Source organism: Erithacus rubecula (genome assembly GCF_903797595.1).
Source record: "Erithacus rubecula genome assembly, chromosome: 2".
In the NCBI taxonomy this organism is placed as follows: domain Eukaryota; kingdom Metazoa; phylum Chordata; class Aves; order Passeriformes; family Muscicapidae; genus Erithacus; species Erithacus rubecula.
The window spans coordinates 1,029,313-1,042,815 of NC_136685.1; the positions used below are offsets into that span (position 1 = coordinate 1,029,313).

At 58.2% G+C, this 13,503-nt stretch overlaps 3 protein-coding genes across 4 annotated transcripts in view; 2 read left to right on the forward strand and 1 right to left on the reverse strand.

Annotated features, from left to right (window-relative positions):
• The window catches only part of NRBP1 (nuclear receptor binding protein 1), a 33,919-nt gene extending 24,749 nt beyond the window's left edge, over positions 1-9,170 (forward strand). Inside the window, exons 8-18 of the mRNA XM_079298317.1 lie at positions 3,138-3,221; positions 3,458-3,516; positions 4,569-4,667; positions 4,874-5,006; positions 5,558-5,660; positions 7,249-7,299; positions 7,392-7,527; positions 7,609-7,662; positions 7,904-7,967; positions 8,072-8,127; positions 8,321-9,170. Coding sequence (XP_079154443.1) covers positions 3,138-3,221; positions 3,458-3,516; positions 4,569-4,667; positions 4,874-5,006; positions 5,558-5,660; positions 7,249-7,299; positions 7,392-7,527; positions 7,609-7,662; positions 7,904-7,967; positions 8,072-8,127; positions 8,321-8,419 — 938 coding nt within the window. The 3' untranslated portion in view covers positions 8,420-9,170. The remainder of the gene's footprint in view (positions 1-3,137; positions 3,222-3,457; positions 3,517-4,568; positions 4,668-4,873; positions 5,007-5,557; positions 5,661-7,248; positions 7,300-7,391; positions 7,528-7,608; positions 7,663-7,903; positions 7,968-8,071; positions 8,128-8,320) is intronic.
• Positions 8,877-11,645, forward strand: KRTCAP3 (keratinocyte associated protein 3; the record flags this gene model as incomplete). Of its 2 annotated transcripts, XM_079298330.1 has the most annotated exons (6): positions 8,877-9,470; positions 9,548-9,607; positions 10,431-10,631; positions 10,824-10,958; positions 11,256-11,347; positions 11,521-11,645. In XM_079298330.1, 5 exons carry the CDS (start codon positions 8,877-8,879, stop codon positions 11,337-11,339), a joined length of 1,074 nt encoding a protein of 357 aa, XP_079154456.1. In that variant the 3' UTR covers positions 11,340-11,347; positions 11,521-11,645. The 2 variants fall into 2 exon arrangements, with proteins under 2 accessions (XP_079154456.1, XP_079154457.1); XM_079298331.1 differs by lacking the exon at positions 10,824-10,958.
• Positions 11,646-12,164: 519 nt separating this feature from the next.
• The window catches only part of IFT172 (intraflagellar transport 172), a 40,284-nt gene continuing 38,945 nt past the window's right edge, over positions 12,165-13,503 (reverse strand). Inside the window, exons 46-48 of the mRNA XM_079298156.1 lie at positions 13,316-13,469; positions 12,532-12,620; positions 12,165-12,316 (exon numbers count right to left, since the gene is read on the reverse strand). Coding sequence (XP_079154282.1) covers positions 12,227-12,316; positions 12,532-12,620; positions 13,316-13,469 — 333 coding nt within the window. The 3' untranslated portion in view covers positions 12,165-12,226. The remainder of the gene's footprint in view (positions 12,317-12,531; positions 12,621-13,315; positions 13,470-13,503) is intronic.

Below are 13,503 nucleotides of genomic sequence, written 5' to 3' on the forward strand. Positions count from 1 at the left end.
GGGCAGGCCTGGGACAGTCCCAGAGGTCAGCTGCTGACCCTTCTCAGTGGCACAGGTTTCCCTGGTTTGTGCTGGTCAGGCACTGAGTCCTTGGCTCAGATGCTGTTCTGCTTTGCACCTGCTCAGGTGCAGCTCCTGGCTGCTGCAGGAGGAGAGGCAGAGCTGTAGGACAGCTGTGGGACAGCTGTGGGACAGGAGACCTGTCCTGGCTGCCAGGAGGGAGGTCTGAGTGCAGAATAAAGGAGGGTGTGGGATGGACACTGCACAAGGGGGAATGTCCTCTGCAGTGGGGAGTGTTCAGAGCAGGGGCTGCATGCCCAGGTGCTCTAAACCCAGCAGCCAAACCTGCAGTGGGACAGCTGGGGAGGAGTGCCACCTCCACAGCCAGTGGGCACACAGGCTGGCCACATACTCTGCCCACTCTTTTGGCATGTTCTGCAGGGTTTGAGAAGTCTGGCCAGCTACAGCACACTCTTGGAGGAATGCCAGTTATCTCTTTTTATGTCTTTGTTGTCACATTGAGTTCAGCTTGTCAGGGATGGGTGGCTTGTCCTACTCTCTGCTGTGCTTCACATCTCTATCACCTGCCCTGCTCAGACACCCTATTTAGTTGATACTTTTTCTAAAATTCATCTCTGCTAATTGCCCACCAGACTTGCCAGTCCCATGGGGCTGTGTTTTGTAATCTGCCCCTTTGCAGTCACCTTCTTGTGGCTGAGAAACACATTCATTGTTATTGCTGATGTGACTTTCCTTTGTGGTTTTCATAATTTGTCCCACTTAATAGCTGTCCTCAGCCTTCATCTATCCAATGATGCACAGCATGGAGCCAGTTTGGCAATGTAGAAATACATGTAGATACCAGCTGTGTGAGTCAGACAGGAGAGCATGTGTCAGAGGTAACTTCAGGTGTGTGCTCTTGCCTTGTACAGCCAGGAGGTTGGTTTAAAATGCAGGCTCAGGTGAAGCTCTCAAGCCCCTGGTGCTACTGCAGGTCTGTAGGAGGAGCTGGTTATCAAGGCTGGCTGGAGCTCATTAAGGACACTATAGGTGGAGTCTGGGCTAGATTTCTACTCTACCTGCCTCTCTGGTATGGAAATGTGTCAGCTGTCACTGCTGAGGTTTCTGTTGATATTACGTCTGTGATTGATTGATTGATTATCCCTCATCCCTGTCCTTAATAGGGCAAGAGCCAAGAACAGAGTACCTGAATAGTGAACTGGCCCTTGCCATCCAACATGTGGTCATAACAGGATTTAAAGACATTGGAAAATGAAGCTGATTTAATTTCCTTGGCTGATTCTGCTCCATATTTGGTGGGACTGGGTTGTTGAGTTTCTGGTCCTTGTTTCCTCTTACAATGCATTGTACTGATAAGAAAGGCAGAATGAATAGAAGAATTGAAAAATGAGTTGTTTACTCTCCCCAGATTGTCTAGTTTACCACTGGGATTCCCTCTGGCATGCCTGCAGTAGCTGCAGGTTTCACAGGTATCACAAACATCTGTGTTATAGTTCCTCTGCACTGCATTGGGCACAGAGATATCCAGGATCCCATAAATGACAATATAAATCTGATGTTGGAATAGCAGGATTTCTGAAGCCTTTCATACTCTCTTTAGAAGGCCTGGTGTGATCACCCAGTGTGCTGGACAAGGTGTTTGCTCTGTGTGCCAAGTCTGGCACTGCATGGATGTGTGGTGACAGGGGTGGAGCAGAGGGGTTGGCTCCAGCAGCACAGCACACATCCAGTCCAGTGCAGAGGAGTGGGCAAACTCCAGTAGTAACTGACTCAGCAGTACAAAATACTAAGGTGAATAAAGTCCAGAGCTCATCATTTGGGTGCTGATGAGCATCAGGCATTTGCTGCCTCCTGAAGGGAGGCTTTGAGCTGCTTTGGGGCAGAATCCCCAGCAGAGAGAACTGGTGTGGTGCTGCACAATCCTGGCCAGAACTTGTCTGAAGCAGTCAGTGTCACTGGGAAAACAGCAGGTCTTAGGAGAAGGACAAAGAATGCAGCTTATGCTGCTTGGTGATGTGGAGGTGGAAGGAGCTGCTGATGTCTGGGAGCAGGTGAGCACTAGGAATTAAATCATCCTGCTGGACCTAGGATCAGAGCTAACACAGGAGCAGAAAGCAGTGACTCGTGAATGGTTGGTTGGTAAAGAAGCCCCTAGATATTGGAGCAAGCTCTGCTTCCAGCAATATGGGAAATATTTGGTGTGTGCCATGCAACAAGGCTGAGTTACCAAGAGAGGTCCTTCCTGTGTGACTAGAGCTCCTCTGAAACTGGTGACCAGTCACTCAGCTGGGAATCCTCTTTGGTATGGAAAAATACAGGTGGTTTGGCACGTGCTGTGTCAGCCCCTGTTGTGCCAGTGCAGATGAGGAGGTGACCATGTGGGACACGGGCCTGGGCACGTTCCAGTGTGGCAGTCGAGTTTCACATGGAGGTGGCTCTGTGCTCCCTCACTGGCAGGGGCAGCTGCTCAGTTTCAGAGAGTTTGCAGCCTCTGCAGAGGTGGCTGTCCCAAAGGCTTATCTTTCATGGGGGTCCATCCTTGTGCTTGCTCACTGTTGTTGTGGCTGTGAGTTATTTCCTCCCCACAGCTCAGAGTGGTTTGTAGAGGAGCTTGCTGCTGGGAGGTTCTGCTGTCTGGGTGGTCTCCTGCCTTCCTTCAGCAGCTTGGCTTGTCTGGGGGCACTTTGGCACCAGCATCCTCCTGAAAGGTGCAGGAGTTGCTTGGTAGGTCCATCCTGCCAGAATCCACCAATTGCAGTGACCTTGGCATCTCTGGCTGTTCCTCAGGCTGCTCTTCTGAATGAGGTGCTAGTGACAAATGCTGCAGATCTGATTGAGGTTAGCATTTCAATTGGGAGTTATTCCCACCTTGCCTTCCCAGTAGGCAGCAGTTGTGGTCTCCAGGTTTGCCCTTGGAGAGTGATGCTCAGCTGCCAAGGAGACAATGCAGGAGTGTATTGGGCAGGTGACAGGAGATGAAGGCTGTGGGGACTCACCTTAAAGCCACCATTCTGCCCCTTTTGGCTCCAAGGGCCTGGAGCTGCAGGTGTTCCTGGGATTTCATCAGGGATGGGCTGTGGTTTTCTGTATCCTGAGCATTCCTGGTTTTCTTCTAGTGGCACCGGACACAATTAACAACCATGTGAAGACCTGTCGTGAGGAGCAGAAGAACCTGCACTTCTTTGCCCCGGAATATGGAGGTATGCTGTGGCTGTGGCTGCAGGCCTGGGGGTTTTTGACCTTATGATGCTTCCAAGCTGTCCTGCACCTTGTTCTCAGTTCCAGGCTCCTGATAGATGCCACATTAACAGTTCTGAGCTGTTTACCTGCTGAAGTGTTTCAGCTCCTCTGTTATTTGGTAGCAGAGGAGAGAGAAGCTGCAGGTGTGCTGCTGCATGTAGAGCTGACTGATAACAATGTCATTTCTGTGTTACAGAAGTTGCCAATGTCACCACTGCTGTGGACATCTACTCCTTTGGGATGTGTGCACTGGAGGTAGGTGTTGAACATGGGCTGTGGGACAGAGATGGTGAATCTGAGGAAGGAGAGAGCTCTGGAAAGGCTGTGGCCGTGGGTGGGTTTGCTCAGGGACAAGTGTGTTTTGTTCTCAGAGCCAAGTGCACTTTCCCTGTGGAGGCTCCCCCAAGTGCCTGACTGAGAAGTAAATGGCTCAGTGATTTGCAGTTCTCCCCAAAATTCCAAATGAATAATGAATTGCTTAGTGACTCTTGGCCAGTCCTGAGGTCAGACTCAGTGGCTGGAGGCGATAGTCACTGATGTACACTGTTATGTAATGTCCATGTATGTGAGCAGTGCCCGTGTGTTTGGAGCAGAGGACAGCCATGGTCTGTCACTTGTCCTGGGCCAGCCACTGCCCAGCTGGTAGAGGTGCTGGTTGCAGTTGATGTGAGTCTGGCATACCTGGTCATAGCAGCTTGGTGCTTCCTCTGTCTTTGCAGTGAGCAGGTACAAGTCCAGGTAATGGGAGTTGTTGTTAGGAGCATTTTCTGAGAATTGTCAGAGCCAACACAAGGAACTCTCAACCTGTGCTGCACATTCCATCAGTGAAGCAGGAAGAGAACTGTGGAAGGATGCAACTTTTAGGAAACAAAACTTCAGCTGAATGCAGAGACATTCTGTGCAACGTTTTCCAGCCTTTCCTAGCTGGGAATTAGTGTGTGTGTATCTGGCTGTTGATGTGTTGTGTGCTCGATGCAGAGCTGTTCACACAGCCAGAAGGGACACTGTCAGATCCTGGCAGTGATCCACTCACCGCTTCATTATGGAATTAGCAAAGAGAGGAGCGGGCCAATGGATCATGGGGCTCAGAGTGGAGACTCTTACTGTCCCGGTTGTTGCTGGCAGAGTTCCCAGGGCTCCCTGGCAGTCTTGGGGTGCTCGGGCGAGCTGCTGCCATGCGGCAGCCATTCTCTCAGTCTCCAGACGTGACCTTTAGTAAGCGCAGGCAGTGTGGCTGCACCTCGTGCTGGGCAGGGGCGGCCTGGAGCCCGTGTGGCAGCGCAGCCGACGCTCCGCTGTGTTGGCAGATGGCGGTGCTGGAGATCCAGGGCAACGGGGACTCGTCCTACGTGCCGCAGGAGGCCATCAACAGCGCCATCCAGCTGCTGGAGGACGCGCTGCAGCGGGTGAGCCGAGCGCGGGCCCGCCGCCCCCGCGGCGCTACTGCCGCCCCCTCCCCGCTGCACCCTCCGCATCGCTGCCCCCTCCCCACTGCCGCCCCCTCCTCTCCCCGCAGCGCTACTGCCGCCCCCTCCCCTCCCCGCCGCACTGCCGCCCCCTCCCCGCTGCCGCCCCCTCCCCGCCGCTTGTCTGAGGCGCGTTTTGCCCGCAGGAGTTCATTCAGAAGTGTCTGGAGCAGGACCCCGGCAGGCGCCCCACGGCGCGGGAGCTGCTGTTCCACCCCGCGCTCTTTGAGGTGCCGTCGCTGAAGCTCCTGGCTGCTCACTGCATCGTTGGGCACCAGCGTGAGTACACAGCCCTGCAGGCATGGCCCCTCGGGGCTGGGGCTCTGCAGACTGTGCTGGGCTCTCGGGCACTGGAACACCCTCCCCATCCCCTGGCTGTCGGGTACACAGCCCTGCAGGCATGGCCCCTCGGGGCTGGGGCTCTGCAGACTCTGCTGGGCTCTCAGGCACTGGAACACCCTCCCCATCCCCTGGCTGTCGGGTACACAGCCCTGCAGGCATGGCCCCTCGGGGCTGGGGCTCTGCAGACTCTGCTGGGCTCTCAGGCACTGGAACACCCTCCCCATCCCCTGGCTGTCGGGTACACAGCCCTGCAGGCATGGCCCCTCGGGGCTGGGGCTCTGCAGACTCTGCTGGGCTCTCAGGCACTGGAACACCCTCCCCATCCCCTGGCTGTCGGGTGCAGCTCTGCTTGCTGTGGGCTGGGAGGGCCGTGGGGCCCGACCTGCTCCAAGAGCAGCAGAGAGCGTAAGACCTCTGCCCTTTTCATTGCTTTTCTAGGGCTGGAGAGGAACTGCAATTGCTCTAAGTTACTCTTTTGTTTTAAATAGATATGATTCCTGAAAATGCTTTAGAAGAAATGACCAAAAACCTCGACATGAATGCAGTGTTGGCAGAGATCAATCACGAGGACAGGGAAGGAGTCAAGATGATGTGAGTCCCCGTGGTGTGCTCAGGGGAGCAGTGCTGGGGCACTGGTGTGAGCAGTGGGACTCTGCCCATCCCCTCAGTGCTGCTGTTTCCCCACAGACTGGGTGCCAATGGCAGCTAGTAGAGCTGCAGTTGAAGGAGCAGTCACTGTCTGGGCACTCACACTTCTGGGGGGGATTATTCCTGGCTGGAAGGAGACCTTGCACCTGTTTCCTGGGAGCAGATTCTGTGCAGCTGAGATTTATTGTTCCCCAGATGGATGGATGAAATGAGCAGATTGTGGTTGGAGCAATCCCCAGCAAAACATGGCTGAGCAGTTTGGGGAGGTGCTCTGCCCAGTCACAGAGTAGCCAGATGAAGTCCAGCACTTCAGAGAACGGATTCCTCAGTGTTTTTGTAATGGAGCATCTTACTCCACATTAGGCACAGGGAAAGGTAGTTGAGGCAGCTGTCAGTGACACACAGCACTGCAGTGGTGGCTCCCTAAGGGAGTGACTGTGATACATACAGGGCAAGCAGAGCATCAAAAAACTGATGGACATTTTGGATAACAAAGCCTTGGCTAGTCAAGGCTTGGGCTGAAGACTAAGATGTGAATACTGTATTCCCAGAGAAGCCTACGGTGCTTGAAGGGGAGCCCAGAGTTCTGGGATGCTCGGGCTGCTGGACAGGAGTAACCAAGGAATAACAGCTCTGTCCATATAAGCAACTCTGTGAGCCATAGAGACCCTTAAAAAAGCTGGTGTTCTAGTTGCCATAGTGCTAGGAAATAGTATGAAATTCCCTTTGGAATGTTTTTGATATGGTTTAAAAATGAGGGAAACAAGTGGATAGACAAAGCTGTGCAAGAGAACTCCTTACATACATGGGATGCCAGTCTCTGCCTGCATGGCTCTCTGTGGGTGCCAGCCTGGAACTCACTTTTTGGTAGTGCCATACTCAGAGGTGCTGGAAAAGAAAGCAGCAAAGACTTGAAATGTCAGTATCATTTCTGGGGGGTTCATCAGACTGCCATGCAAACCAATCTGCTAGAAAAAAAAAAGGTAAATTTTTGTTGGAAACTACTGGTGAGGTAGAGGATGGGGTGATCCCAGCTGCTGGGGGTGTTGGAGGGGCTGGAGGGTGCTCTGGGAGCTGAGGCAGGTGTGCAGGCCATGAAGCACTTGTGGATATCCTGTCAGGCTTCCAGCAGTTTTGCAGTGCTTACCTCATGGCAGGAATGCTTCAGAGCAGCCTTGAGACAGGGTTTGGCTGTTCAAGTGTTGGTGCAGCCAGGAACCCAGTGTAGCAGGTTTGTGAAACAGCTCACCAGGAACAGTGTCACTGGGCCACCCTGCAAATAACTGTGCATTGCAGAGGTCTGAGGGATGGGAGACTGGCTCTGCCATAGCTGTTGCATCATCCTTAGCTCCTATAGATAGTTATGTCCTTAAGGGAAGATAAGAGCTTGTCACACCAGTGGCTGTCTCTGTCCACACCCAGCCTGCCTGTGGATGCAGCCTAGGACATGGGGATTGGAAACTGCACCCAGGAGACCCAAGTGGATGGTACTGTGAGACACTTTCTCATCTCAGGACATTTTGTTTTCCAGCTTTTCACAGTCTCCAGCACTGGAGCTGGACAAGTTCCTGGAGGATGTGAGGTAAGAGGAATTTTTAAAGACACCTTCCATTGTGTGTGAGACTGGAAAAAGTTTGGAGAGATATAACCTCAAATGCTGCTTCTTCCTTGTAGGAATGGAATCTATCCCCTCACAGCTTTTGGGATGCCACGGCCCCAGCAGCCCCAGCAGGTCGTGGTGAAATCTCCCATTGCTCCCCCGTCAGTGAAAACCCCAACTCCAGAGCCCGCCGAGGTGGAGACCCGCAAGGTAAACTCCAGGGGCTGTGCCCTGCACCCCTCTGCAGGCAGGGCTGGGGCAGCTGCTCAGGGCTCTGTGCCTCTCTTGCAGGTGGTGCTGATGCAGTGCAACATCGAGTCTGTGGAGGAGGGCGTGAAGCACCACGTATGTTCCCAGTCTGGCTGGGTCTGGGGAGGTCAGGGAAGCTGTGCAGGGCTCCTGGCTCTGAGGTGCTACTGGTGCCTGGGCTAACCCTGCACTGCTGCAGCTGCATTTCAGGATGGAATTGGCTGTGGGAGTCTGGAGGGGTGGTTCTCATCCCAGGGGGCATTTCTAGGGTTGCTTTGGGCTTGTCATGGCAGCCTGCAGGACTGCAATGCCTCATGAGAATTTCTTTGCCCTGCAGCTGACGCTGCTGCTGAAACTGGAAGACAAGTTGAATCGACACTTGAGCTGTGACCTGCAGCCCAGTAAGTACCTTGTGCAGCCCATGAGTACCCCTGTGCCCTGCCCAGGTGCACTGGGGCCAGCAGCACACCTGGGCCGAGCACTGACACCTTTCCTTGTGTTGCAGATGACAACATCCAGGAGCTGGCAGCTGAACTGGTGCAGCTGGGATTCATCAGCGAGGTAAGCAGGGGCTCAGGTAGGGAGGGCTGTAGGCCTGTGTTCCTTTCTCAGAGCTCAGCAGTTTATGCCACATCAGCCCTTTTTGGGAGGAGGAGGCAGGAGGAATAAGCCAGGTGTCTGCCCTGGAGGACTCCAGCATGGTCTCAGCTTCGAGTGGATGGGGCTTACCCCACCCTGTCCTTGTTCTCCCCAGGCTGACCAGAGCAGACTCACCTGTTTACTTGAAGAGGCATTTAGCAAGTTCTACTACACTCGGAACGGGGCCCTGACGGCCGTGACTGTGTCCTCCTAGCCCCGTGCTGGGGGCAGCCGTGCTGTGCCCGCCTGTGCCCGCGCTCTGGGGCGCGCCACACCAGCTGCAGCGCTTGGAAAATCCTCCTGCATGTGCCGTGGCTGGGCCCAGCGACACTCAGTCCTCCCTGCCCGCCTCCAAAGGGGACTTTGCGCATCAGTATTATTTCCAGCCCTGTTTTTGTTGGGATTCGCCAGGTTGTGCTGCGGAGTTGAGGCCTGGCTTGGGGTGTTCTGCAGCCCCACTCATGTGCATGGAGTTTGTTCTGTTTGAATTGTACAAAGTGTCTTTTGCACAGCACAGAAATGGGTTTTTTCTTTCTTTTTTATTTTTCTTTTATTTTCTTTTTGGTTTTGGTTTTTTTGTTTGTTTTTTGTTTTTTGGTTTTTTTAATTTAAAGGTAAGCGGGGTGAGCCCCTAAGCCCCGCGCCCCCGGTCACTCCCCCGTTCCCGCGCCATGGCCCTGGGGTGGCCGGGCTCGGCCCCGCTCCCCGCCCGGCGCTTCGCTCCCGCCGCCGGCTGCACTTTGTTTACTGGTTCGCCCCCGCCCGGGGCCGCGGCGTGTGGCGAGTGCTGGCCCCGGGCCGCGGCCCCGCAGCCCCCGCAGCCCCCGCAGCCCCCTGCCCTCCCGCGGCCCCCGGGCCTGCGGCGGCCCCGGGGCCCGGCGCGGTCCCGGCGCGCGGCGGGGCCGAGCCGCGGTTCCTGCATCTCATTTCTATCATTTCCTATTTTTAATAAACTGTTTTGTACAGAGCCGAGTGCCGCCTGTTGCGGGGCGGGGCGGGCGGGCGCGGCCGCGGTCGCTGCCCCGGGGCGGAGCGCGGCGGCGGCGGCGGCGGCCATGGCCGGGGGGCGGCGGGGCCGGGGCGCGCTGGCGGAGCCGCGGCGGCTGATGCGCACCGGGCTGGGGCTGATCGTGCTGGGCCACGGCAGCCTGGTGCTGGGCGCCATCGTGCACGGCTCGGTGCTGCGGCACGTGGCCGGTGCCCGCCGCGCCGTCACCCCCGAGTACGCGGCGGCCAACGTGGTGTCGGTGTGCTCGGGGCTGCTGGTGAGCGCGGCGGGAGCGGGCGGGGGCGGCGCTGCCCGGCCCGGCCCGGCCGCTGCTGAGCGCGGCTCTCCCCGCAGAGCATCGCCGCGGGCATCGTGGCCATCCTGGTGTCGCACAACCTGTCGCGGGCGGCTCTGGTGAGTGCGGGGCTGCGGCGGCGGGCACCGGCGGGCCGGGCCCGGCAGCCGCTCCCCTGGACCTTGGCCCCGCGGGCTCCTTCCGCCTCGGCCGCCGCTGCGGCACCGCAGGTGCCGCCTGTGCCGGGCTCGGCCGTTCCGGGGGGCGGCGGCACCGTCCCCGGGCAGGGGCGCTCCGGCGGCGCCGCTGCGGCCGGGCCGGGGGTCCCGCGTGGGCTCGGGGGTGGGCGGGCACGGGGCGGGACGAGCCGGGTACGGGGAGGAGGGAAGCCGGGCACGGGGCGGGGAGAGCCGGGCACGGGGCGGGGAGAGCCGGGTATGGGGCGGGATGAGCCGGGCACGGGGCGGGATGAGCCGGGCACGGGGCGGGATGAGCCGGGTACGGGGCGGGGGGAGCCGGGCACGGGGCGGGGGGAGCCGGGTACGGGGCGGGATGAGCCGGGCACGGGGCGGGATGAGCCGGGCACGGGGCGGGATGAGCCGGGCACGGGGCGGGGAGAGCCGGGTATGGGGCGGGATGAGCCGGGCACGGGGCGGGATGAGCCGGGCACGGGGCGGGATGAGCCGGGTACGGGGAGGGGGGAAGCCGGGCCGGGGCTCAGGTCGAGCCTGAGTGGGGAGCCCGAGACGAGTCCGGCGGTGCCGAGCTCACAGGGGGTGAAGGATGGGAAAGGTGTGAGAGACATCCGAGGGCAGGCTGAACCGTCCTGCAAGAGGCGAGAGGTGCTGTGTGCTCCTTTGGGAGCAGCTCTGCAGAGAGGAACCTGGCCCGAGCCTTCCCCCGGGCTCCTGCCGGTCCCACTCGTGTTCCTGCCGCCTGCAGCACTGGGCCCTGCTGAGCGTGTCTTTGCTGAACTGCCTGCTGTCCACGGCGTGCAGCGTGGGGCTGGCGCTGGCCGTGGCCCTGACGGTGCACAGCCGGGGCACGCACCTGGTCCGGGGCTGCAACAGCTCGGCGCTGCCTCTGGACGCCCGCGAGGCCATCGCCACCAACGACTGTCCCTTCAACACCACGCGCATCTACGTGAGTCCGGGGTGCGGTGCACCCGCGCCACACACCAACCTCTTTCTGCTTCCTCTTCGTCCTTCTTTTCACTCTCCCTCCTGCTTCCCTTCCTCTCCCTGTCCCCCTTCTTTCCCCTGCTGTCCCAGTCTCTGCTGAGTGTGTTCAGCAGCCCGGTGCAGTGCCCACGCTCCTCTGCCCCTTGCTCTGCAGGACACAGCCCTGGCGCTCTGGATCCCCTCCCTGCTGCTGGCAGCTGCAGAAGCCGTGCTCTCAGGCAGGAGCTGCTTGGTGGCTCTGCTCTTCAGGGGCATCTGGCCCTGTGCACGCAGCTATGGCACACAGCAGGTAACCCCGCTGGGCTGGGCAGAGCTCCCTCTGTCTCCCCATCATTGCTGCCTTGTGCTGCATTTGGGACGTGCTGGGTTCTGCTGGAACAAGGAGGCTGTGCAGTGGTGGGGTGATCCTGAGTTGGAACCTCTCCTAGCCAGCCTAAGTGCCAGACCTGCTCCCTTCATGGGGAGTTGCACAGGGACCCTCTTCTTATTCCCCAGGAGACAGACCTGTTCTTTTTTTTGTGAGCACTGCCCATCACATGTCCTTGCCCCCCTGTAATTCTTTTTGTCTTTTTTTTTTTCTCTCTAGCTGGCCAGGCCAAGTACAGCAATGGAGAGGCCACTCCGTGAGAGGCAGCAGCTCCTGGCAGGACTTGCTGAGTCTCCTGCATAGCTGGAGAGGTGAGTGCACTGTGTGGACCATGCCTGGGCTGGGGGGAGCAGGCTCTGCCATCAAGAGGGCCCATGCCCTCACCAGCCCCCAGACCACCTCTTCTGAGGGCAGGGGCAGAGCAGTCAGTGATGCTGGGCCCTGCAGCACAGCCTGGCACTCACACCTGCTCCTTTGCTCCCAGGTGGTGCTGCAGGACTGCTGTGACCCAGCAGGGTGGGGTGAGGTGCTGTCACACCTTCTGCAGGGTTGGTGTGTGTAAGGTGGGCTGCAGGGGTGGGGGGTGTGCCTTGCCCCCTGCCCCCAGCTCCAGCACCCCAGCTGGGATAGAGCCTGCAGCTGCCTGGGCCCCACATGCTCTGCCATCCCCTCCCCAGGCTGCCAGGCCCTTCCTGCTCTCCTGAAGGCTCCGTTGGTTTCTGTCAGCAGAGATGGGGGTGGGCAGAGGCGTTGGGCCCAAGTCCTGGTGCCATTGCAGTCATGGCAGCTGCTGTGCCTGTGCTCAGACATGTCAGGGCACAGAAGGGGAAGACTCCCCATCCTGTGCATCTCTCATTTTCTTGAATAAATAAATGTTCCTTTTCACAATGGCTGTTCTGAGTGGCTCTGCCAGGTGAGTGCTGGTTGGGAAGGAAACTGCAGCCACTCTGTGAGCCCATCTCTGTGCTTGCCACTCCCTAAGCACAGGGAAGTTGACAGAGCCGTGGGCTCAGTGTGAGTCACCTGTGGACGTGGGGGTTGAGAACAGGAGCAGGGTTTACAGCCCTGTGCCCAGCAGCTGCAGGTGTTCTGGGCTCAGCAGCCCCTGGCAAACAGGAGCACTGCAGGGCTGAGAAAACATGTTTATTGGAAGGTGCTGAGGAACAGGCTGAAAGCTGCCCCAGCCCTGCTCACTGGAATGAAAGGCTGGTGCTTGGGAGCCCCCCACACCACCGTCGGAGGAACTCGATCACATCCTGGCCTGCTGGGCTGTGGGATGTCTGCAGAGAGAGAGAGGCCTTGGCACTGGAAGGGGGCACAGGGCTGCCTGAAGGGACCCGTGGGCTGGCAGGACTGGGTCTGATAACCCCCACCAAGCAGCACTGTCAGGAGAGTGCAGTGAAGTGCCCTGGGACAATCCTCACCCAGCAGGATGCTGCTCTGTCAGCATGAGGGGCTGAACCCACCCACACCTCCCTGGGGGGTTCTGGCTCACCTTGACAGCCATCACGAATTTGTACCACACATCCTTCTTCACTTCTCGACCTGGCCTCAACTCAATCTTGTTTTTCAGCACTGGGTACCCTGGGCACAAAGTGACACATTCACACCAAGCTGAGCCCCACAGCAGACTCACTTGGTGTCCCCTTCCCTGTGCTGTAGCTGCCCCCACAGCACAGTGTGGGAGAACAATGCTGCCTTGGTCTCTAGGAGGCCGAAATGAAGAAGGGGTGTCCAAAGTGGTGGGATCAAATGAACAACAAGGCTGAACTGCCCTTGGGCAATGACACCTGAGTAGGTCCAGTGATGGCACCCAGCTCCTGACTTTTGGAGCCAAAGCTCTGTTCCTGGTGCCCACTCCTGTTCCCCTTTCTCTGATCCTTTTTAAGTCCTGCATTTCAGAGCAGGATCAGGTGCTGCCCATTCTTGTGCTGGCCAGCCTGGAGCCATCACTGGACCACAGAGTGACTGAGGTCAGAACTGCTCTGGGGTCTGTATGGCTCAACTCCCTGCTCAGCCAGGGCCACCCAGCCCAGGGCTGTGTCCAGACAGCTTTTGACTGTCTCTAAGGATGGTGATCTCACAACCTCTGTGCAGCCTGTTCAGTGCTCACTCACCCCCACGGTGAAACGGAGCCCTGTCTCCTCCAGCAGAGCCGGTTCCCCACAGGCACAGTCTGTCCACTCCTCTTACAGCCCAGACCTCCCCACAGACCCACCTGGGGCTGCCCTCCCTGCATGGCCCTGTGCCCTCTCGTGTGAGGGACTGGCTGAGCTCACCTGTCAGCAGGCAGGGCAGGGAGGGCACCCCGGTCCCTGCTGCCACCAGAGAGGCTTCGAAGGCGCCGCGCTCGTCCTGCGGCAGCGCCTGCTCCAGCCGCTGGTCCATGGACATGGTCAGCACCCAGTCCCTCGCCTCCTCCCGCTGCTCCTCCTGCAGCAAAGACAAACACGGCCTGCACCTGCTG